The sequence below is a fragment of the Porites lutea genome, chromosome 4, assembly GCF_958299795.1.
Source record: "Porites lutea chromosome 4, jaPorLute2.1, whole genome shotgun sequence".
NCBI classification, from domain to species: Eukaryota; Metazoa; Cnidaria; class Anthozoa; order Scleractinia; family Poritidae; genus Porites; species Porites lutea.
Window position 1 is genome coordinate 28,049,396 of NC_133204.1, and position 24,189 is coordinate 28,073,584.

Consider the following 24,189-nt stretch of genomic DNA (forward strand, 5'->3'; position numbering starts at 1 on the left):
GCTTTGAAGACTTCGTTTTTGACAGTAGCCTCCTCTCGCCGTACTTGTCTCGCAGTTTTGTTGGGCCCTGATTGCATGAAAAGTTTCAACAACGCCTCTTGCTGCGTTTTCGTTTACACGACACGATAACCCAATTTCTTCTTTTGGCAACGGTTGCCAGAACGCCGCATTTTTCTCGTGTTATAGGAAATATTTGATTGGGACTTTGTTTGCAAGTTGGACGAAAACGTGCCGGGGTGTAAGGGGGCCTTTATTTTGATGCAACGGTGGAAACTAAGATGACTCCGAGGCTTTCTGGTCATTTTTCTACATTTCACCCTGAGGTTTGGATTTCTTTATGCTCAAGTCTCTTCTGGGAATTGCGAGACAATGGAGTCGTGAAAATTTGCAATTTTGTCCCTTAAGCCTCGGAGTCATAATAGAATTTTAACATATCCAACGTGGGCAATTAATGCAAGTTTATTATTGTCCTATGCTGCTGATTTTTCCAAAATGCAGCCAAACATCGTGTTTTCTCACAACCTCGTTCCGAGGTTCTCTCTACTACCCGTCTCCTATGCACAGATAGGAGAGAACCCTGGAACGAGGTTGGTTTTCTCTGTCAATTCAAATATAATTTTTACCGTCTTTCAATGATTAAACGACCAAAGACATATAGTATTGTATTTCCTTGTTTTGTTACAAAAAGTATTAGCGGTGATCAATTGTAAAAAGACTAAAGAGGTAAATATCCATTACAATGTTATCATATATTATACTTATAGTAAATATTTTAAATTTCATGTATATGTTTACGTGTATCATTTTAATGCGGCAATTTGGTGTTTCGAAAGAGCAGGAAAGTTTTCGTTTATATAGTTAAAGTTTCCACAAATGCTAATTCATAATAGAGGTGTAGGGTTGAGAGAACAAATCTACTCTGAGAAAAATTAAAAGTAACGTTATTCAACATCATTATCAAGAATCTAAAATGGAATTATTTTTAATCTTTCTGAAGTTAATTAAACACTCCAACATATAAAAATTACGTTTCGCGGGAAATTTACCTATTACGAATGTAGGACTTAGTAAGTTTCACGTTAAGAGTTATTTGCTATGTACAGTTGAACACAATTTTTAAACAAAATAAATAAATAAAAATGAGCTTGGGAATCCTTATTATGGGAACTTTGTTTCTGAAATAGCTATTGTCCATATCGGGTATAGCACGACCTACATTGTATAGTGTATTATAAAAAGCAACCTAAAACTAAACCTTTTTTGTCCTCTCCTTTAAGGCCGTAAAATTCACTATTACAGTGAAAACCTTAATATAAGAGCCTAGTGATTTAAGAACCTACAGGCTGAAATTTGGCATTTACATACCCAAAAATTATAAGAACGTGATCAAACTGGCAAGAAAAATAGATTCTTATACAAAACAAACTCTCGATTTTAATTGTGTAAGAAACTTTTGACAAAAGGTTATGTTTTCTTTGATTTACATTTTTTTGGATTTTCACTAGAAGTATGTTTTCCAAAAAGCTACCTTGCAATATAGACGATTTAAAATCTTAATATCTTATTTTAAAAAATATAGAAATGTGTTGATGTTCTTCTTGGACCTTGATTGTTTGCCATTATGTATTCAGTAGTACAATATTTCTAATCTTTTTGCCAATGGCTACCCTATGACAACCTCTGAAAAATAAGAACCTTTTAAGAACCTAATCAGCCTGAACTGTAAAAAACTACCCTAAAATATAAGAACCTGTTCAGCCTGACCTCGAAAATTCTAGATTCTTATATGTGGGTTTTTACACTACAGGTGGGGAGAAATTATTAAGATATCACTATAGTTCGTCTTCAAAAACAATGAAATTGCACGAACTCAGGAGATATCCGTAGCACACATGCTGTCCAGCTATCCAATGTCCTTCTTGTTAACGTGAATCGTATTTTAAAACTGAAAAACAACGAAATGGATTTTACAATGACGTAAAGGATACAGAGACATTCTTATTTTACTTTCATACAACCTCGGCTAACCCTTTACAAAACACGTGAGACTATGGAAACTCAGAATGTTCCCCCTCGGCTGACTTCAAGCGCTGTTATGCTTGTTTAGTATGAGTGTCCCGACGATCGGGGTCTAAATCCCAGTCGATGGTTATCCCAAAAATGGCACTATCTGAATTACGTGTCTAATAATGAGAAAGAGGAAAAGGACCTCTTTATTGACCCCCCCTCCCCCAAACCTAGGCTCGATATCTCCCCAAATACGTTTTTCTTCGCTTGCCTTTGTGACACGCCCCAATCGAGACAAAGTCAGTTTCACAAAAGGTACGCAAAGGGGGTTTTCTAGCTTGCGTGAAGCGGAAGAAGCTAAGTATTCGTTATTAGCACCCGCCACACGGCTATTAAAGTAGTTAGACAGAAGTACCTTATTTGTCTTAAAGTAGTATGATCCTGACATGGTTCGCGATCTGTTTGGAGCGGGCGCCTGAATCACAGCACCAACTTTGCCTGGAATGCAATTGCCTGAATTTCTACCACTCGGACACCAGCTCCTGTAGCGAATATGATAAACATTGAATTATGCATGGGCATTGTACGGTATTTGTCATAGTTAAGACAAGTACCCATATTCTTTGTCTTAAGTGAACGCTCGATCAACCTAAAATGAGTTAACGAAACGTTCCAGAAATTCCGATTGGAAAGTAAATGGAACACGACTTTTCGGGTCGTCCCAGTGGAAATTTTTCCCGCCACCGCCCGGCCCCCTTTTCCCAGATCTAGGGCTCATAATTTTAAGCGTGCCTTTCACTTAACGCGTTATGCCTACTATATGAGAGCCTGGAACCGGCTAAACAAGTGCAGTCCTCTTATCTCGGTCAGAATGTTCCAAGCATTTAAATTAGAGTACAATGAATTAAACTTTCGTCAATCCTCTCCTGATATAATTACCGTAAAATTCCGAAAATAGGCCCCTCCATTTATAAGCCCCCCAAACTTGTAACGCAAAACACCCACCCATAAATCACCCCTCCAAATATAAGCCCCCTCCCCCCCCCCCCCCCCAGGGGCTTGTACTTGGAAAGTGCCCTCTAATACAAAGTAAAACAAAGCAAAAACGGTAAATTTCCTTTGAACTATAAGCTAGCCCAATTGATTTTAAAACGCAAATTTCCCTCCGTAGATAAGCCCCTCCAAAAATAAGCCCCTCATAACGGGCCTTTGAAAAACAAGCCCCAGGGCTTATTTTCGGCATTTTACGGTATCTGTTTCAGTCTTTGGCAACGGTTTTTTTTTTCAGTACTATAGACTGATTTGGTCAAGGTCAGGGTAAACAGCCTGCAGAGTGTGCACATACACTGTGCATGTATGGATGATACCTTTGAGTCAATGTGGGTGGCGGGGGACCTCTCCTTGGCTTTCCCTTTTTTTCCACCCATTCCTGATAGCACTCTGCGGACTGAATGCTTCTCTCGTAATTCTCATCTTCTTGCTTTAAAGTACTCTCTTTCTCCTCTTTCCTCTTTTTCTTCGACTCCTCTTTGATTTTCCCATCTTTGTTCTTTTTCCTGCGATAAACAACGTAAAAGATTGAATAGACAGATTCTTTGAACAGAGCCAAAATTTATTTGTTCTTTACAGATGTTGACAGTTTTAATATGTGCCGTCAGCCATCTTTCTCAAAACTAGTGGTGGCCTCATTCAGCGTGCTAAGCCTGTGTCGACGGCCCCACACCCACTTGTTGGGGGCTGGAGATCATTTGGGTCCACATAAAGGTCCTTAGAAGATAATTGGTACATATATGCTCCCTCATCCCTCTTCATGGTTGGTGCGTTCGCTCTGATGTGTATGCTTTCCTTAATGTATCGATCTTTCAAACTTATCGCTTTTTTGCCCAACTACCTGTACATGCATTTCACTTGCTTCCCAATCGGACCATAATAATAATTGTTTTTCTGTTCTTGCACACAATAGAGCGGTTTTCACTTGACTGTCGAAAGTAATTGAGGAATTGGTTTGGTTTTGGTTTTACTACGCCCTTTGGTTGGCTAGTGTATTTACTTGTGGTTTTGGTTTTACGACAGTCAAGTGAAAACCGCTCTAATATGCTCCGAATTCACGCATTAATTTCGACTACTTTCCAGCCTGAATGATGAATTTCTTTAAGAATAAACAACGTTCCACTCAAATACAATGAAGGAAGGGGAAGTACATCTACATGCATCTCAAACACAAAGTACAGCTGTATAAGCTGAGTTGAGAAGGCCAGAGAATGGGGTAAAGGGGTTGCACAGACATGCAAGGCCCCATCCAAACATCTCGTACAACTTTATCCTGTGTATGCGCGCGTTAATAATTTCAACGCTGAAACTTCTTTAGGTTAAAATCGGGCACTTACCAATTGTCAAAACTTTTCTGTGCAATTTTACTTTTATCTGTCTTCTCCTCTTCCCCTTTCCTCTTCTTTTCTCTTTCTTCCTTTGTTTTCTTATGATGCTGTTCTTTAAGTTCTTCATCTTTCTTTGCTTTCCACGACTCAAAGTACTTCTTGGCATCCCTAGCTTTCAGATTCTTCTCGGTTTGTTTTTCAAGTTCTTTTTTCATTACCTCCTTTTTCTTCGCATTTTCCTCTTTGCTCTTTTCTTGTTTCATTTCATTCCAGGATTCGAATGCTCTTTTTGCCTGATGAAAAGGCAACAATGTTATTTTCAGTTTTCTTGCGTACGAAAAAAAGAGGATAAAAAAGAATAGGCCATTAGCACAGAAACGTTTTCGCAACCATACTTCCCGGCCTGGACGCAGAGGCAAAACCTTCTTTAGACACCACTATACACGTATATGTATCTTCTCAGTTCAATCACACTTAGTTCTTGATATTTCAAGAAATGCGCAGTTATGGTGGAGCCATTCTTACATTTACTGCCTTCATGGTCGTTATTCTCTATTCGTTTCATAAATTGTTAAATGAATTTGAAAAATCTGGTGGAGTCAGACAAATACAATGGGCGGATTGTACATGCCAATGAGAAAAAAGCACCATTTTGCAATGTGGTAACCCATTAGCCCCGTCCATGTGCCTTTTGTCACTTTTGAACGAAGAAATGATTGAGCACAGGCAACTGTATGTTGACTATAATTATTACACTACAGTTCAGTACGGTGAGTCACCTCATTTGAAAGGATGCAGACTCTAAAGGATCTGAATCTCCCCATCTAAAGGAATCCAAGACAGTCTGGGATTGTGGATTCCACGCCATGGATTCCGGATTCTGGGTGCCACTCACCCACTGATTTCATATTCTCTGCCAGTGGAACTTTGAGTATGGATTCCAATCGTAATTGGGATTCCGGATCAGTCCTTGAGCTGTATTCTGGATTCCAAAGCCCAGGATTCTGCATTCCACCAAGCAATTTTTTTCATTATTTCGGATTCCACAAGCAAAATTTCCCCGGAATAGGTATTCCCTTTCATGGGGCGAATCTGAAGGATAGCCATTATAGAGACTGTTGTGCATATTATAGGCCTAGCGCAAGACACTGGATTCAATTTTCGATTGGTTTAATACACTGTTTAGTCTCTCAGAATGATTATGACTGGCCAACAAACTGACTTGGTTCAGCCTGACTAACAGCAAATACACATAATTACAGTAAGACTGCTAAAGGCTAAGAACTTTACCAGTTTTTTCCGCTCACGTTCTTCCTTTTCCTTTTCTTCTTGCTTCTTTTTCTCAGAAGACCTGCTAACCATATGTTCCTTCAGCTTTGCACTTTTTCTTCTCTGCCACTCATCAAACACTGCCTGGCGTATTGATGCAGTGTCCATTAATTCGCCATACTGTGAGCTTCTTGCACTGTCTCCACCCCATGGCTCAGGGCTGGTGTCCCTCAAATTTGTCATGGAAGAGGATCTCTTTGGTGTAACAGACCCTCTGCGTGAACCTCCTTTTGTGTGGTCTGTGTGTTGTATCTCTTTGTGCTGTTGTGATCTGGTTATCATATCAATACCATGGTTGGCTTTCAATGGTCCTGACCTTTGAGGCTTTGGTGTTTCCCAGGCTCTAGAATCAACTGCAATCAATGATATGAAAATTTCTGTTACATGTTAATGTTACTAAATGAACGCTCAAGACATGGCTAGTCAGTAGTCTCTTGTTGGAGATATGCAGGGGTGCCTTAATCGCTTTTCAGGGGCTCATGGTTTGTTGTTGTTGTTGTTGTTTTCGCTTTGTTTTGTTATAATAATTATTTTTTTACTGCCTTTCTCTTGAGGTCGGGCCACTACGTCTGTGTGTCACTGCCAGTGTCATGGCTTGAGTTTGTAAAGTGTTTTTACTGTTCCCTACTCTACCCCTTACTTGTACGACGAGTGTATGTTTAGTTTGTTGCATGTAGGTTCCACTAGTAAGCCCGGGGGGGGCACTTGGGTATTTTTTGGGTGGGTATGTGCCGCCCGGGACTCAAAATTGGCACCCCGTTCTAAAAAAAATTCCCCCTAAAATTGATACCCCGTTCTACAAATGGGCCAATTTTTTATACCCCGTTCTAGAATTCGCCCTGAAACTGATACCCCCTTCTAGAAATGGGCCAATTTTTAATACTCCGTTCTAGGGTGCAACAAGAGTACAACAATTTGCTTGTTAACGCATTGAACCGTATTTTTAAAAGCAATCTGTCCTTGAATAATTTCAAATGGCTGCTTACAAAACTGGAGCTTTCGCGCGTTCTAAATATTATACCCCGTTCTAGAAAACGCCTCTGAAATGGATACCCCGTTCTAAATCAGGAGCTCCAAATTCACGACCCCGTTGGGCGGCACATACCCGTATAGGTAATGTATGGGAGTACCCCCCCCGGGCTAGTAAGCACCTGGCATTGCCTGGGTGGATGCCACTCTCAGGGTCATCATGGTTACACATCGCACTCAGGTACAGTTCAGGGCTCTACCAGCCTCAAAGGCACTTCCCCCCTTACTTACAGTGTATCTCCGTTGATGAGTTTAACCAAACTTTATGTAGGTGTGGAAATGTGCTCTATTAATGATTAATTTAAGTTAATTAAAAGTAACCTTTCCTGTACAAATTTAGTCCAGAATGAAGATTACATGAACTGCAGAAATACAAATTCAAATGAAGATAATGACAGTTACAGTTGTAATCACAACTTACAATCTGCAATTATTGCAAACTAAGCCCCCCCAGCCCCCTTACCAACCTCCTCCCCCGCCCCCACCGATTCAAACCCATGGCATCTGTGTAGTGCCGCAGTAACACTAACTTTGTAAATGCAATAATTTACAATTTTAACTGTCACATCTTCCTTTAAATTTACTATAATTGTCATTTCGTCTTCTTAGTATTACCTGTATCACCCCTTGTACTGTAAAAGTCACCATGACCTGAGCCAGTCTCAAAAATATTTTCTTTTGAAGGAACATGTTCCTCAAATGTATCTGTTATGTCAGCTCTAGCCTTTTGCCGCAGCTGAGCCAGCAAAGAGCTTTTCTTTCCACTAGTGGGCCTCTGAGGGGTAAGGCTCTTTTTTAACTGCACCTTTCGGGCCTCTTGTTCTTGTACCCCAGAGGATCCCCTCCTTGAATCCTGCTGTGAGGAGAGAGTTTCAAGACTGGATGCCTTTTTGATTGCAGGTGCACTTCTTGGTCGCTTTGCCTGCTTAACTTCTTCTTCTAACTGAGGCTGCCTTGACGTAGAGCTTTTAACATTTGAACGAATGTGAGGTGATGGCTTTGGTGGTGTACTTGCAGACTTTTCAGTCACTTTTTCCACTGCTTTACCACGTATTAAATCATAATCATTAGCATAGTTTTCACTACCATAGGATTCTTTTCTGTACAAAACTTTTCCTGAGTCCACTTCTTCCTCAATTTCTTCAGAAGAATCTACCCTAATTCGTGAAACAATGGATCGACCATTTAATTTCTTAGGCATTCTTAAATTTCCATCATAGTCAACAGCTATTCTATCATTTTCTGTATAGGGGCTTTCATCCTCAAACGTTGAAGTTTTAATCATGGGAATCTGTGGTCTAGAATATTGTATTTCACTTGTTTCATCGAAAGGTTTTTTCCTCCTTTGAGGGGCTTTTGGTTTTTCTGGTATGTTTTTAGTCCTTTGATAGTCATAATCTCTGTTGTCTTCCACTACGTAGCTCTCCTGTGTTTCTTCAAGAGTCATTTTCCTCCTTGAAGGAGCTGTCGGTTTTTCTTCACTTAAATTTTTCTTTCGTTCAGTGTCATAAACTTCAACATCTCCCTCAGAGTCTACTTCGATTGTCTTCTTTCTCCTGATGGGAACCATGGGTTTTTCTGCTACATTTTTACTCCTATCATATCGAAATTCATGATCATCCTTAGAAACCTTTCCTGTTTTGTATTCATCATATTCGTGATCTCCATCAGATGACTTCATTTCTCCCTTCCTAGATGACAAGGGAGGCCTTGTTTTTGGTACACCTTGAGAAGAATACATGTCAGATGACAAGCTCTTTTCTTGTAACTGCCGTGGTGATGTCCTAGGAGGAGCAACAGGACTTTTTTCTTTTGCTCTGGCAGGCCATTTTCCAGAAGTCACATTATCTTCATCTGAGGACACTTGTGATGTAGCTACCGAATGACTTGCTTCAAAATGAGTTCGCCGAGGTGAAATTGGTGGACGAGATCGAGATCTGGCAACAGGTTTTGGCTCTCCTAGATGGAGTAAAAGGATAGTACATGTAAGCAAAAAGCTCATTTCAGTATTTGAATTCACAGCAAGGAGGCCCACACAAACTGGGAGATTGTTTTGATGTTTGAACTTAAAGGAAATGTTTGTGAATATAATAAGGTTCATATTGTTGTGGTATAATGAAATGAATTCTTAAATATGAGATTAAAATAAAGGTCTTTTAACCTGAAATGTTGTGTATTGTCACTTTCACGGCTGAAGGCAGCAAATACTCTCAGGTAAACATAGATTGTTAAACCCTTCAAATTGCTATAATTTGCCATTTTCAAACGCACGAACAACAATACACAACATTTCACTGTAAAAAGACATATTTTATCTTTAATATAAATAAGAATTCATCGCATTATACCATGATAATGTGAACCTTATTACATTCCAATACATTTCCTTTAACGGTCAATCAGTTTTTGTGGGCGCCCTGCGTTTGAATTTGATCACTCTGTTTTTTAAACAAACTATATTATTATGACTATATTTAAATATTATTACCCAAGCTACTTCTTCCAAATTAAGACCGTCTCCGTCTGAAGGCGAATCGTGTAAGCTTTTATTACTTCTAATTGGTGATAACAAGGACAGTCATCCTTGACTCGTGCATGTGTCTAGTTAAACTTAATTTCTATGCTGTATACACTGTACCTTTGTCTTTTGAGGTCGAAGACTGGCTTTCTCCTAAAATTCCTTTGATCAAACCCGCATGGTCTTCCCCTTCTTTTATGCTTGTTTCTCTAAACAACCCATCAAGGGAATCTCTCGCTCGCGCAGTGCGACGATTTATCCTTCCAAGGGAGTTTTCGGCGTCAGAATCCGAGTCACTAAGCTCATGACTTTCAAACGACACGCGCTTTGTTATGGATCTTTTTCCAGATAAGTCATCGTCACTGTCGTGTAAATTCTCATCTCCCACGAATCCATAAGTCACCTTTTGTTTCACAAGTGTTCTTTTGCTAGCCATATTTTCGTGTTTTGTAGAAACACTTACAACTCTGTATTTCTCTGTAAAACCGTTAGGTTTCATTCAACTGACCGAGCATTCACATCATGCTATATATTTAAACTCTTCTTCTGTTAAATTTAACGCAGATGACCACAAAAAACCCATTTAGCTTGATGAAACCAGCCACCGAAATCCCAAATGCGCTAAAAATGGACAAAAATACCTTTTCAACATGTGGAAATTTCACACCAAAACAAAAAAGATATCGACCGTTCAAATACCCTGACCGTATGTCATCATTTACATTTTCCATGGATATACTTTGTAGCCAGGCCTGCATAAATGAAGCGAGGACGCTTCACAAACAAAATGGCCGAAAGCAGGAAAGAAAAGTCAGACATTTTCACGACTGAAACAGAAGGAAACGCTTCGCTAAAGCGCAAAATAAACTCCGAGGGGAGCTTCGAAGTATATGGATTTGGATACAATGGTTTTATGCAACTAGGTGGGCATATTTTTGAAGGTGACCAAGAGCCTCCACAGAACTCTTCTTATTGTAAGCTTATTTCCAAGTCGTCATTATTATATCCCTTGGCTTTGAATGTCCCCCGTGTTAGTATAGTGGCATCCTGGTCTACCACCTTTTTTGTAAAAGGTAGGTACGCAGTTTTATTTGGTCGTGAGCCTGGAAAGTGTGTTCCATTATTTATAATATACCTCTCACACTCTAAAACCTGAAAATCTTATTTTAAGAACAAAATTTCTCAAATTAAACTTCAGATTAAGAGTTTTTTTTTCTGAAATGAAATTTCTTATTTTAAGAAAAAAAATCTTATTTCAAGGGAAAATTATTGAAATAAGAAACAGGCCTTATTTTAAGTAAAAGCATTCTAAATCTTAATTTAAGAAAAATAATTCTTATTATGAGCAGGTATTTTCTTAAATTCAAAAACTATTTAGGAATTTAATTTTCTTAAGTTAAACTTCTGCTTTTAAGAAAAAATTTCTTTTTTCAAGAAGAAAAACCAGTCCGTGTTTCAAGAAAAAGGATTCTGAAAGCTCAGAGCCGATCAAAGGCCCTGTTCAAACATCAAACTACTAAACTTGTGACAACATTGTTTAATATACACCAAATCAATGTTCTCTTTTATTTCTCCACACTTGAAGTTTGACATAGTTACAAGACCACTAAAACCTTGTATTGTGGTTGCTCATGATTGATGGGCATATCACACCATCTTTGATTCTGTTTGTTTTGTTTTTGGGAAAAAAAATAGGACTAAAAAGGAAAGAATGGTAATCCCATTTTGGGCATTGTAAAACAAAATAAATATATTTTTTCACAAAAAAACAACCACCTGCCACAGGATAAGCAATATTACTACAAAACTAACTTTTATTACAATGAAGATTGAACTCGGAATAGAACATCTGAACTAAATAAACTTAATTATTCTAGATAGCTATTTTTACTGACTACAGTAGAAGCTCTCGAAAGTGACCACCTTGGAAATTTGAGAAAGTGGTTGTGACTATGTATAGAGCTGCTTGCTTATCAGATCGTAAGCGACTGCATGTTAAAACAATAGAGGGTGGTCGCTTATACGAGAGCTTCAAAAACTCATTAATAATTCATAAAGAAAAATAAAGAAATCAATGTTTAATTAGTATCTTTACATCTGATATAGCCACGGCTAAACTTAATGTCTAAGTGATCACTAAGGAAATGACCTTGTTCTTTGACAAAATAATACAATACTACACTGTACAAGAACCATTAGCACAGAGTGCAGTTTCATTTATTAATGTTCATTTATATAAATAAAACTCTGAGTGGTAGCTTACGAGAACCTAAAAACAAAGGAAAAGTCCAGTTGGGTTATGGCCCAAAAGTGGTTGCAGTCGCTTCTGGTCGCTTACAAGACCTAGCTTTTCAAACAGGGTTTCACAATGGTGGTTGTAACTAGAGCTGGTCAGTTACAAGAGTGGTTGCAGGGAGTGCTTCACTTCAGTTATTAAAGAAACAAAAGCTCATTGTCTCAAATTCTGCAATCTGATTGGCTAATGAATGCACTAGTCAGTGAGTAGCAATATAGTAATGGCAACTTATTCAACAAACCATTTACAAGTGGTGTTTCAAAGGAAGTACTAGATAAACTAAGAAGTCTGTGCCCATTAGGCAGCAGTAAGAAGTCTGTGCCCACTTCCTCAATACTTTTCTTCAGTTTTCTGTGGCTAGGAGACTATTTAGACGATGTACTGTTCCATACAATAATTGTATGGAACAGTACATCATAATAACTTGAAACAGAGTTTTCAAGCACAGTTTTTGTAGTAGAAACCAGTAGCACTGACTAACAACATTGATCATCATAAGTCACAAATAAACAACCACATTTCTACCTTTACTAATGAAGTAACAAAATGTTTAGAGAGATAACATCATTAATTACTGCTGCCTAATGCCTTCACCCAAGTGACCCTTGAAATAATGTCAAAAATGGCAGACACCAACCAATTACCCTGTCTGCCCACGGAGGGGGAGAGAAATTTTCCTAGTCACTTCAAGCTATGGAAACTGGGATTAACTCCGGCATGATGTGCCACTTACACCTGAGATTCTACCTCACCTACTCTTACTACTAAAAATCACCATTAAATTCTTAGCTAATGTCTATACAGTAAAAACATGCTCCTCTGAATGCGAGGTGGCACATGTACACCATCAAATACAAATCAGGCATCAGTATAAAACTCAGACAAAATCATGAAAATATAGGGAAAACAAAGAGTATTATTGTATTGTAAGCATGTACAGCTGTAAATGATGCTTAATTCAAATCAGCACTCCTAAAGCCATCAGTAGGAAAAAGTCGTTCTTGGATGTTATTCCATCAGATGGAATTTAATCTTTTAGACTTTTGACAGATAACATTCCAATGTTCCTAAACTCAAAATAATGTTTATTTTCACTTTCCTTTTGGATTAGCTTTTGCTAAATTTTGAACTCAAATTTCACCTAACTGATAAATATAAAGTTCTATTATTTTTTGCTTTGTCAAAAGATGTGCATAACACAAGGCTGTGACTGTTTTCCTCTCCCTTGAAGCCTTTAATAGATAAGCAGGTTGTTCAAAGCAGGGTAAGGCAGTTAGAGTGAACTTTGAAATTCAAATCTGAACATCCATGGAACATTAATTCCTCTTCTAAATCCTTTTAAAACTATATTAAGGATATGTTTGGATGCTCTGAAATGACTGGTTAAATTTTACAATGGAAAACGTTTGAAAAAGAGAAACAGAAACTAAGTTCCACATTATATTATCTCCAGGTTAGTAACAACCTGCTCTTGAACAACTGGCCAAACCTGAGAAACCTCACAGTCTCAAAAAGTAAGATCTAAGATCACTCCCCCCAAATATCAAGAACAACTAAGACATACGATCCCCTCTAGAATCTTTATAACTTAAAGTCTACGACCCTCTTCTAATCTCAAGAGCTAGGACCTGACCTTGCCCAGTTTGAACCTTGAAATAAACTTTAAAGGGGCTGTGTCACGGCAGTGATCCAGTTCATTTTGTTTAATTTTGCCTATTACTCGCCCTCAATCGCTATGGAAATTAAAGTAAACAAAGAAATTACATGGAAATGACAAAATCAGAGATTCGAGACAAACAAAATTAATATGTCTCCTGAGCATTATTTTGAAGTTGCAAGCAGCAGGGATCAGCTTTGAAAAACTGTAAGGCTGAACAGTTTTCAAAAACCCTAATTTCAATCTGTTTCAATCTTCTTCAGTTTTGCCCATCCATGACATCTGTTTAATGTTTTAAGCGGTTATTTTTTTGTTTCTCTTAATTTAACGGGCATTTTATAATTACCTAATTTGGCTGAATTTCGTGACACAGCTCCTTTAAACTCACACACTCAATTCGAAAGAACTTTTAGCTAGTTCACATATTTTATGTAGAGATGCAAATTTATATTTACTACATGGAATTTGTTGATAAGAGGTCTCCTATTGTGTACAACTCACAGCTAATACAGGCTGATGAACTTCATCAGCAATGTTCAAATGTCCAGATGTAACAGAAAGGTTGTTACACTGTAAAAATGTATTCGCAGGTGAGGATTGAAAATGGGTAAAATAATATATAATATCAAATGACTACATTTTTGTGTATCTTTTTTAAATAGTAGTCATTTGTCATAATATAAGCCTGTCATAGTGGTGAGTTATGCAAGTAGAGACCTTGATGTCTTAATCAATTCTTTTCCAGTCATGAGTGTTTGTTTTAACAAGTTAGAGCGGTTTTCATTTGAGTGTCGAAAAGTAATTGGTTTTGCACTTTCTACACGATGCGATTGGCTTAAAAGATTCGCGCCACCTTTTCATCCAATCAGAAGTAAAACCAAAGCCAATTGTGACGTGCTCGCATGCATTTTCCCGCGCTTTGCGTCAGCCACATGTAATTACTTCGAGTTTTGATTGGTTCAATGTATTGTCTGTGTCCTATGTGATTGGCCAGAGTAATTACTTTGGTTTTGGTTTTACGACACTCAAACGAAAACCACTCTAAAACAAATAGGCCTTTTACATTAGTTGATCACGTGGTCAACTTTCAGTAAACATGAAAACAGCTGGGTGGCAAAAAGAGTTTTTCGCATACAAATCCTTCTAATTTACCGTGGCCATTGCAATTGCCACTTTTGAGATATACGGTTGAAGATTTACAGGCTACAGTGGAACCCTGTTAATATGGACATCAATGGGACATGCCACAGTGTCCGTATTAAGTGGATTAATTTTAAAGAAAATATATGAGCTTCTTTTTCGCCACAACAAACGAAACCGTTCATTATATCCGGGTGTCCGTATTAAGCAGGTGTCCATAGGGCGGGGTTCCACTGTACCTAATTTTAATATGCTCTTTCAGCTCGTGCAAACAAAAGTTTTCAAAAGCGAACTGTTTTTGTGTTTACCGAAAGTTGATCACGTAATCAACTAATGCGAAGGGCCTTTTTACATAAATAAATCATCTAAAAAACTTGCTTTTAGTTTATTATTTAACTTTTTAAACATACTTTTGACTTTTTAGTTTGATGTTAATCAATTCACATGAAGATTTAATTAAGTATGTTTCTTATCTTAACAACATTGTTTTAAGGGATCATACCAGGCATGATTTACAATACATTTTTACATGAAAGATGGGTTTTTTGTCAGGCCTGACACCCTTACAAAGTCTCAACAATTTTCATCAAGCTTACAAAATTACTGTAATGGCCCTTGGTGATGTAGAAGCTTGCTCCAGATCCTTCTTGTTGTCATGGTAACCAACTATGTGATGGTTATTTTACACCAGTCCTTTCCCTGCTCATAAACATTTTCCTTTAACCTCCACCCTTCTCTCCCTCTGTGAAGTCAAATCCCTTCTAATTGCTGACCATGCTAGGTTATCAGGGGTTATTTGAGAGTTCTTAAATGAGGGGAAGGTAAAAGATGGAATAAGAGAAAACGCAGCCCCCCCTAAAGATTCAAAGCCTAATAGCATCATATCATAGTCTCACAGTCTCATAGTCTCACAGCCTGACAACCTCTCAGCCTCACAACCTCCTAACCTTACAGTTCCACACAACATCACAATCTCAAAATGCAAACTCACAGCCTGTCAGTCTCAAAGCCTGGAAACCACTCAGCCTCACAACTTCACAGCCTCACAACCTGACACACTTACAGTCTCGCAACCCTGCACAGCCTCACAACCTCACATCCTTCCAGACATAGTTAATCAATAAAAATCAATACCAGAAATCAATCAATATGATCGATATTAATCGATTTAATCCGCCGATTAATATCAATTGATATCAGAAATCGATAGAAATCAAAGTCACAGAAAAAATAATTTATCGATTATTATCGATTAACAAAATCGATAACAATTGATAGAAATTGACAGTAATTGATAACAATTTAAAATATATCAATAAAAAATCACTATCGATTTCTAATTGATATTAATCAAAGTCACAACTTTTGTTCTTTATCGAATTCTATTGATTGATATCGGAAATCGATATTTAGAGATGATTGATATCGATTACTATCTATTATCAGTTTATGGATTAACTACGTCTGACATCCTTACAGCCTGACAACCTCACAATATCACAGCCTCGCAGCCTTACAGCCTCACAACCTCAAGGTCTCACTACCTAATGTCACAGCTTTACAGCCTCACAACCTCTCAAACTCACAGCCTCACTGCTCATAGCAAAATATTGCCTTTTGCTTATTCCATGATAAGTAGTAAATGTATAAAACAGTATGCATGTTAATACAAAATACATAACTTAAGCTTATTAAGAAGCTGTGAAAGGAAACAAAGAAACAAAGATCGATCAGGATCATCCTGTGAGAAACAATTTAGCTGACAATTCTCATTCAAGCTACACTTTCCTAGACCTCACCTTTTTCTCACATATATGATTTCAATTTATTACTGTTCTCCAGTCCGTTTCTTGGAAAAAATACAGGCCACATGAGTGAAGAGAAGATTTCACATGCACCAAAGCCAAAAGGTTTTTTTTTGCCATTAGAAATCACACCAGTCAAGTCCTCGAGCTCTCATGTCGACTGCGCACCTGAATATTTGAAGTGCAACGGAAATTTCATACTTTCTCTGATTGGCTCAAAGGGGAACCACGTGACATGTTCTCATGAATCGCAGCCAACAACAAACAAAAAATATGGCGGAGGAGTTGTCGAATCAATAAAATGGTCGCTTCGAAAGAATAGTACAATCGTTTGACGCTCTTTGCAGTGTATTAGTAGCAGGAGGAAAACTTGCCATTGTCGTTGCAGGCGAGGAAAAGACCAACAATGAATACGATGAGGGAGTGGTTTATGAAACGCAGTGAAACGACGAGCTGTGATCATATTGAAATACTGCTGTGAGGATTTTAATTCTAAATCGCAGTAAGACTTCTTAACCACTAAACTAAGCTCCAAAAGTGTACAAATTTTGGTCATTTCGGCTACTGTAAAGCGACATTTTTAAGTTTTATCCAAAATGGTTAAAATAAGAACTTGGGTTTATCTTGAAATGAGAATCCATTTCTTGTTTTAAAATTTTGATTTAAGAACGATGATACGTGCTCTTAAATTAAGATGATAGAAACTTAAATCCAAAACAACCCCCTTAAAATAAGTTCAGTTTTCTTAAAATAAGAAATAAAGCGTCATTAAATTAAGCAGCCTCTCCTTAATTGAAAAATACAGGTTTTAGAGTGTCAAGGTTTGATGATAAGTCACTTGCGTGTTATTTTAGTATCTATTTTACCCGAAAAGAAACAGCAGTGTCCTATATACACAGGGCACTGTAGTTCCTTTATTTATAGCCTACAGTTTTCTTACTGGGCCACCTGTTTAACACAACCCTCTTTAAAATAATAGTTGACTCACCATTCTTTCATTTCAATAAGCCACTATATAGCCTGCGAGAGCATCTGGTTTTTTCGGCTCAAGTTTCTAGTTTCACCCGCCTAGAAGGAACGGTTTTTCTCAGCAAGTGAAACTAGAAACTTGAGCAGAAAAAGACAGACAATCTCACAGGCTAGCCAGTATAGTCCTTTCCCGCGAAGCGCAGATGTATTTCCGGTCGTCTGTTGCTTCGCTCCCTTAGAGGGAGAGAAGCGAGGACAGGAGATACGTGTGTGCTTCGCAGACTTGTTTAGTCCAGGGGCACTAAAAATATTAGTCTCCTAGCGGCTAAGTAGAGGAGTTGCAGTAGGTTTTTTTTCCCTCTGGTTTTGTCCTATAAAATGCAAATTCAGGGTGTCAGACCACAGGTTACCCAGGCTCACTGTTTGTTTCAAGTATGGGTTTCATAACATGAGTAAATGTAGAGAACATATGGGGCGAAGTTTAGGTCTACATAGTAAAGGAATGATGAAGGAGATTATTTTTTGCCGAAACTTCATGTACATGTATATATTGAGGACAACAACAATTTGCCACATGGTAAGTTTCATCGATTCTTATTTCCATTTTCTAGCAAATCTCCAGACCTAAACTTCGCCCCATGAAACCCATATGTGACAAAAACAGTGAACCTGGGTCACCTGTGGTCAGAGCCTTCAGTCAGTAGTGCCCTGAGTACTTACCCCTCCCCCCTAACCCCCTAAAGAACTGTGTGATCCCATGGTTTTGGCTATAAATACAGCATTTGTCTTCCCTAAAACTAGTTAACGGTCAATAATCATACTGTACACATCATTTAAGATGACAATTGCAAGGTTGAAGTATAGAGAATGTCAGGAAAATAGACTGTTCTTGGAAATTGTTTGCCACTTATATACCCTGTCTGTGGCATTGTCAAGTTCAAAGTCCTTTTGATAATGTTGATAATGTTAGCTGAATATAGCTGTTAGAGGGCAAAATTAAATTCAGGTTAAAATTTTTTGAGCAAGGTTGATTCTCCTATCCCTATTTCATGAACAATTAGGGCTAGAAGACAAAGGAAATTAAGAATCAACCTAGGTTGAAACATTTAAAGCTGATCATAGTTTTGACCTGCAACGTGGCCACTTTAGCTGTTTGGCAGCATAGAACTAACAGGTTTATAATCATGTCACCAGAAAATGATCTTACACGCTCAAAACGGCACAAACTGATTGAGACCTTTCCTCACTTTATCATACATTAAGCGCGACAAATATACATATTTAAAGCTCTTTAACTCAAAGTAACACAGCTTGCATCTAAGTGAGATCTATAACTCTGTGACTTGACTGGACTCAACAGAATTAATCTCAATGTATACTACGAGATGTGTCAAAATAATTATCTTTAGTTTCACATGGTTGCCAGAATACCATCTAATTTCAAAAATTATAATCTATTATCTATAAGAAAATAGGACAGTCCAAACTATGGGGTGGATTCCTGGAACAAAAGAAGGTGGTGAAGTAGAGAATCTCCTCCCAGATTATTTTGTCACAGATGCATGCTGTAGTTGGAGACGACTTGCATTTCTGACAAGTGAGGGCGAATGTGTTCTTTGGAGTGACTACACCAATGAACAGTCACATCCAAGAAAATTTGAGGCCGGTAACAGAAAATTTAAGGCTGCAGGATGCTTAGAATCGAGCTGCATACTTCTATCAGGCAAGTTTTACTTCACGCTTAGAATATCAAGGATAAGGATCATTCTCTGAAATACCTGGAAACATACATATTGTACAGAAATCAGACTGCCATCAATACAATGTTTTTTGCTCATTTTAAGTTACCTGTTCAAGTGTCTACCAGTATATATTACTGTAGATTTTGCCATGCATGATTTTAATCCCTTATTACAGAATAATTGCATATGCTTTTATCAATTAACTAACATCGTGTAGCACCTGAAGGAACTCCTTTAGAAAATGCACAACTCACCTTTTTTTAATCAGTTCAACCCTGAATGACAATATTATTTTTGCGGTGGGTGTGTCCTTTTGATTGTACATGTATTGTACATTGTACTTCTTCAATCTGCAAAGTTTTTCCCGTCTCAAATTAGACATATCTGTTGTACAGATGATGGCCAAGCTGGTTATGTATTACATGAACAAGACCAGAATGCCACCAAAGATTTAAACAAATCAGCTTCAATGATCTTTAAACCAATGGACCTGTTGAAACAGATGACATCAATTGCTTGTGGGAAGGAACATGAACTGCTTTTGTCTTCATCAGGGGAAGTTTACAGTCTTGGCAATGGAAGGTAGATAGCTAGGGTCTGAAATTGTCTTTTCAATACAGGGGCCATCTGACAATGTACTGTGTAATAAAATTTTTTGGTCGCCAGTTGGCATAAAGTGGTTGCCAGAAAATTTCCCCTTTCTTTAATACCATAGGAAAGAAAAGAATGCTTTGTACATTTTAAATGCTCTTGTAAAAACAGGCCTACTGTACTCTGGTGATGGTATAATTTTGTGTGTGGGTATAAAACTGTTTGCAGTTGTATTTGCAGTCACTTGTTTTTGTGAGTCGGGATTTTAATCTTTTCCAGTGTGGACATTCAGTGCGTCTCTTTTTTGTTTTGTTTTTTTAATTTTTATCCAAGTTAAGCTACTGCAAATTATCACTGGTGTAATAAATTAATTATTTGGATTTGTTTTAAGTTGTCTTTTACATACTTTGTTACAAACGACTAAAGTAAACACCCGCATATCACAACCATGATTTTGGGCATCAGGCTGATTAAGTTTTGGCATCTTCTTTCTTATTTTGTACCTCAACATGTTTTATTTTATCAGGCTGAATTCTTTGTTATTTAATATTCATGTATAATTATACATTTATATAATCAATTATTATGGTCAGCTTTTATTTATTGGCCAATTTTCAGCCTGATGTTCTTAATCCACTTGCTCTTATATGCCGGTGTTCACTGTACTTAAAATATTTACACACAGTAGGGGACAACTTGGACGTGGTTTAATCGTTGAAGAGCAAAGTGCTGCAGTTATTCAAGCCCTGGAGGGAATCAAGATTCAGTTTATATCTGCAGGTGGTTGGCATTCTGCAGCAATAAGTGGTAAGAGTGGATTTCATTAATTTTTTCAAATGTTTTCTTCTCTTAATTGCGCAGTTATTTATATCTATTTAATATTTCAGTCAGGGATTACTGGTCATACCGTAGTTAGTAGATCGAGGAGACTGGTTATGAAAGGTGGCAAACAACAAAGATAGAAACAACGGTGCTGCAGTTTCCTTGATCTTTTGTTGTCTGTTCACAAATTGTGACTGAATGAACTGATGCGACATTTTAATTGGTCAATAAAATTAGCCTGGGAGCAAGCTCTCCAGGGCGCTCTGGCAGTGTGGCAGGAAAAGGAAGGAGAGCTTGCAACTATATCTCTGGAATTTGAATTCCACCTCCAATTCCCCTGTGGCTCCCCGTCGACTGAGCTGTCAGATTTCCTCCAATCAGTGCGAAGTGAGAACGAGCGCGAATGTAAACAAACATTTAAAACCACTTGCCAAGGGTAATGACGTCATCACAAATGTCATCCAATCAGCATTTCGCATCAACTTTTTCGATGCAGATAGTCAAATTCCAGAGACCAGTAAGTAGTTGCAAGCTCTCCTTCCTTTTCCCACCTCACCGCCAGAGTGCCCTAGAGAGCTTGTTCACAAGCTGCGATAATACCAAAATGATAGGGATGCTTTTGAACATTGTGCATCATCAGGTCCACAAATGCAATAACAAAGAGGTCTGACTGGCTTCATAGCCATTCCACTCCATTTACATGGTTGTACATGTAGAGCAGTCCCACACTCATGGTTTGGATTATTTTAGACTGGGTTTCAACTATCAGAGAACATTATTTTGAATGGAGTAACAAATTCTTATTGTTGGGTTCCAAATTCCCATTATTCTAATTTGTATTCTACTTACATTGTAACATTGCCTGTTCCTTAGGCCTTTCTTCTTTATATCTCTTTGTTGTATTTTTTAGTTTCCTTAAACATGTATTTCTATGAGGATGACTTGTTTATGACTAGAGCAATGGTATCAAAGCAGCTGTTTAAATGCAGCTTTTTAGCCTCTGAGAAAACTTAAACTGTTTGTCGAAATGTTCACTTTAAAATCACCCAGTCTTTCGTCTTTTCCCACCCCACCCTCAAACTTTTTATGGTCGGCTTCTTACTGTTACCCCTTACTATTAAAGGTACTAAGAAATAATAAAATAAGACAAATCAAAGACATAAAAAATAAATATCTGAATAGTGAATTTGATCTTCATCTTCATCCAGATCTTACTGGCAAAATACACTAGTGACTGTGTGCGTGTGATCGTGAGACTCCGTGTCTGAATGTCTTGTATCACTTTCAGAACTCATTATTCTTGTTTTATCTTGAGATGTTTACATTCAAGCTTTAGCTACTTTCCTTTGATTTGTGCTTTTTTAACTCAAAGAGGTCAGGGAAAACTCAAAAAAATCTCCACACACTGCTTGGGAAATCTGCTTGCCGTGAAACGGAATGTCCTGAAATGACGTTGCAATCATTCCCAAAATGTGATATGGAGAGAGATTGTATCGTTTGTACCCCACTGGAAGTGAAATTTCGCGTTTTTGGTTGGTCAGACAATATTTCCTTATCAGTACAACATGTTAAGATTCTATCACCAAATAAAAAAAATTGTCACATACACTTTAAAGGCCCAACACATGTTTCATTCACATTGTGTTTTGTTTATTGATCTACTGTTTAATAGAAAGTGGTGATCTTTACATGTGGGGATGGAACGAGACAGGACAGCTGGGTTTGTCTGTCAATCATGATGACACTGATGATGACAGGCAGACAGCAACTAGTGGAAAAGTTCCATGTCAGACCTTCCCTGTCCCTGTGGACTTTCCTGGTGATTTAGATGTTATGACAGTTAGCTGTGGATCAAGACACACTGCTGCAATAGCTGGTACATCAAGCAAATATCATTTCCATTTCTTAGTTTTGTGTGTGTGTGTGTGTGTGTGTGTGTGTGTGTGTGTGTGTGTGTGTGTGTGTGTGTGTGTGTGTGTGTGTGTGTGTGTGTTTGAAAGGAATAATCATGGGCTCAAAAAAGGGGACCTGCGAGGGGACGTTTACCTTGCACGTCCATTTTTTCTTGAGCCCATATCCCTGTAAGTACCTGCTACATACAGCTGTACAGTAGGCTAATTCGAGTAGAATGTACAGTCGACTCCCGATAACTCGAACCTTCAAGGGAAATCGAAAAAAGGTTCGAGTCATCGGGAGTTCGAAGAAAATAGCCGAGAGTAAGGTAAAAAACAGTTTTTACTGCACAGTGAACATTTTTATCACATTTAATTGTAGAAATGTCAAGTGAAAATTAAAAGATACTTCTAGATTATAAATCAGAACGTAACGTAACAAAACATAGCCTAAATATATAGAGCATGCGTTTTACTGTTTTGAGAAGAAAATTAAGCTGCTTTACCGTAGCCTCTGACAATCAACATCAGCCTCCACTAGTAAACTATACTCCTACAACACGTCAATGGGAAATCCCAAATTTAATGTTTCGGACGCGAGAAGACGGCTTTTTCTCGACTTTTTTTTAAAAGGGCTCAAAACATGGTTCGAGTTATCGAGGGTAAAATTTTATAGAAAATGACCTGAGGGGAAACGATGATTGGTTCGAGTTAGCGGGAGTTCGAGTTATGGTATATGAGCTATTATTATATGGCTGAGTCTGTCTTCGCCATGCGATTGGTCCATTTGCGGTCCGTAACTTGCTATACAGTCCAAAATTTTTAAAGAAAATGCTCATTTCGGAGGTCTAAATCTCTTTACCTCGGAAAAAATGTTTAAATAAAGTTATAAGACGCCTGTCAACCTTGAGGACTTGGATGTTGACTTTGGCCTTCAACATTTTAAACTCTGTTTATTTGTGAACGAAGGCGATGAAGAATAAACTAACTCGTAATGTTATCGAAGAGGATTCTAGTCAGTGTTTGAAAATTTTATCGTAGTACACAGTTTAGAAGACGAAAATCGACTGGCAGAGATTCGAGATTCTTTGCCTAAGAGAAAATGAGTAATTCCTTCAACAAATATGCTAACAAACATACCTGCACCCGATCATCTTGACAAGCTTCTTTGCCATTTGCAGTGTTTTTTCAAAGACCAGCGAAAGAAAGATAGAAGCGAGTTCGAGCCAGACACATAATGTCCAGTTTTCAAAAGACTCCAGCGTCACATTAACGAGTGAATACTTAATAGTGCTCTTAGTTTCCACCGAATGAACTTTGAAATATGTATGTAAACTCTGAGGACTGGGATGTTGACTTTGCCTTTCCAAATTTTAACGTAGCTTTGTTTTTAATGAGTACGAAACTGTTGTAGAAACTGAATCGTAACCTTACGGAGGAAGAGACTTCTAGTCAGTGTTTGAAAATTTTAACGCAGATCACTATTATGACAATTGAAGACGAGAATAAACTGGCAGAAAGAGAGGTTTTCCCAAAAACAATTAACGAGCGAATCCTTCGACAATGACAACAAACTTACCTTGAAAAGCTTCTTTGCCTTTTGCAGTGTTTTTTCACAAAAACAAACGGAGGAAAGATGGAAACGACTTCCAGACAGACACAATGTCCGGTTTCCAAAATACACCAGCGTTACATTAAAGAGCTAAAACTTACAGTGCTCTTAGTTTTGACCGATTAAAGCCTTTTAGCATGGCGAATTTGTTTTTACTTTCTTAGAAAGCCTTTGTTATGTGCTATTGTTTTCGTGCGCCAATAAAAACTTTCTTTTTTGACACCTGTCAAATGACTGTCAAATCGTGCGTCCTGCACTTGTTTCTGGTCCCCCAAACAGGAAGAAGCCATATTTCGGTCCGTACGGTAAATTACGGATCCTCGTTTTTTTTCCATCGATTTATGGCCCGCGCATAAATCGATGGAAAAACAACGAGGATCCGTATTTTACAGTACGGACCGA

The 24,189-nt window shown here is 37.9% G+C and overlaps 1 protein-coding gene across 1 annotated transcript; it reads right to left on the bottom strand.

The window, feature by feature from the left end:
- Positions 1 to 400: 400 nt before the first annotated feature.
- LOC140933186 (uncharacterized) lies at positions 401 to 9,953 on the bottom strand. Its single transcript, XM_073382698.1, has 7 exons — positions 9,382 to 9,953; positions 7,359 to 8,702; positions 5,676 to 6,067; positions 4,395 to 4,678; positions 3,375 to 3,563; positions 2,423 to 2,549; positions 401 to 1,945 (listed from the first exon to the last, which is right to left on the bottom strand). The coding sequence occupies exons 1-7, from the start codon at positions 9,758 to 9,760 to the stop codon at positions 1,940 to 1,942; spliced, it is 2,721 nt and encodes a 906-aa protein (XP_073238799.1). The 5' UTR covers positions 9,761 to 9,953; the 3' UTR covers positions 401 to 1,939.
- Positions 9,954 to 24,189: the final 14,236 nt, after the last annotated feature.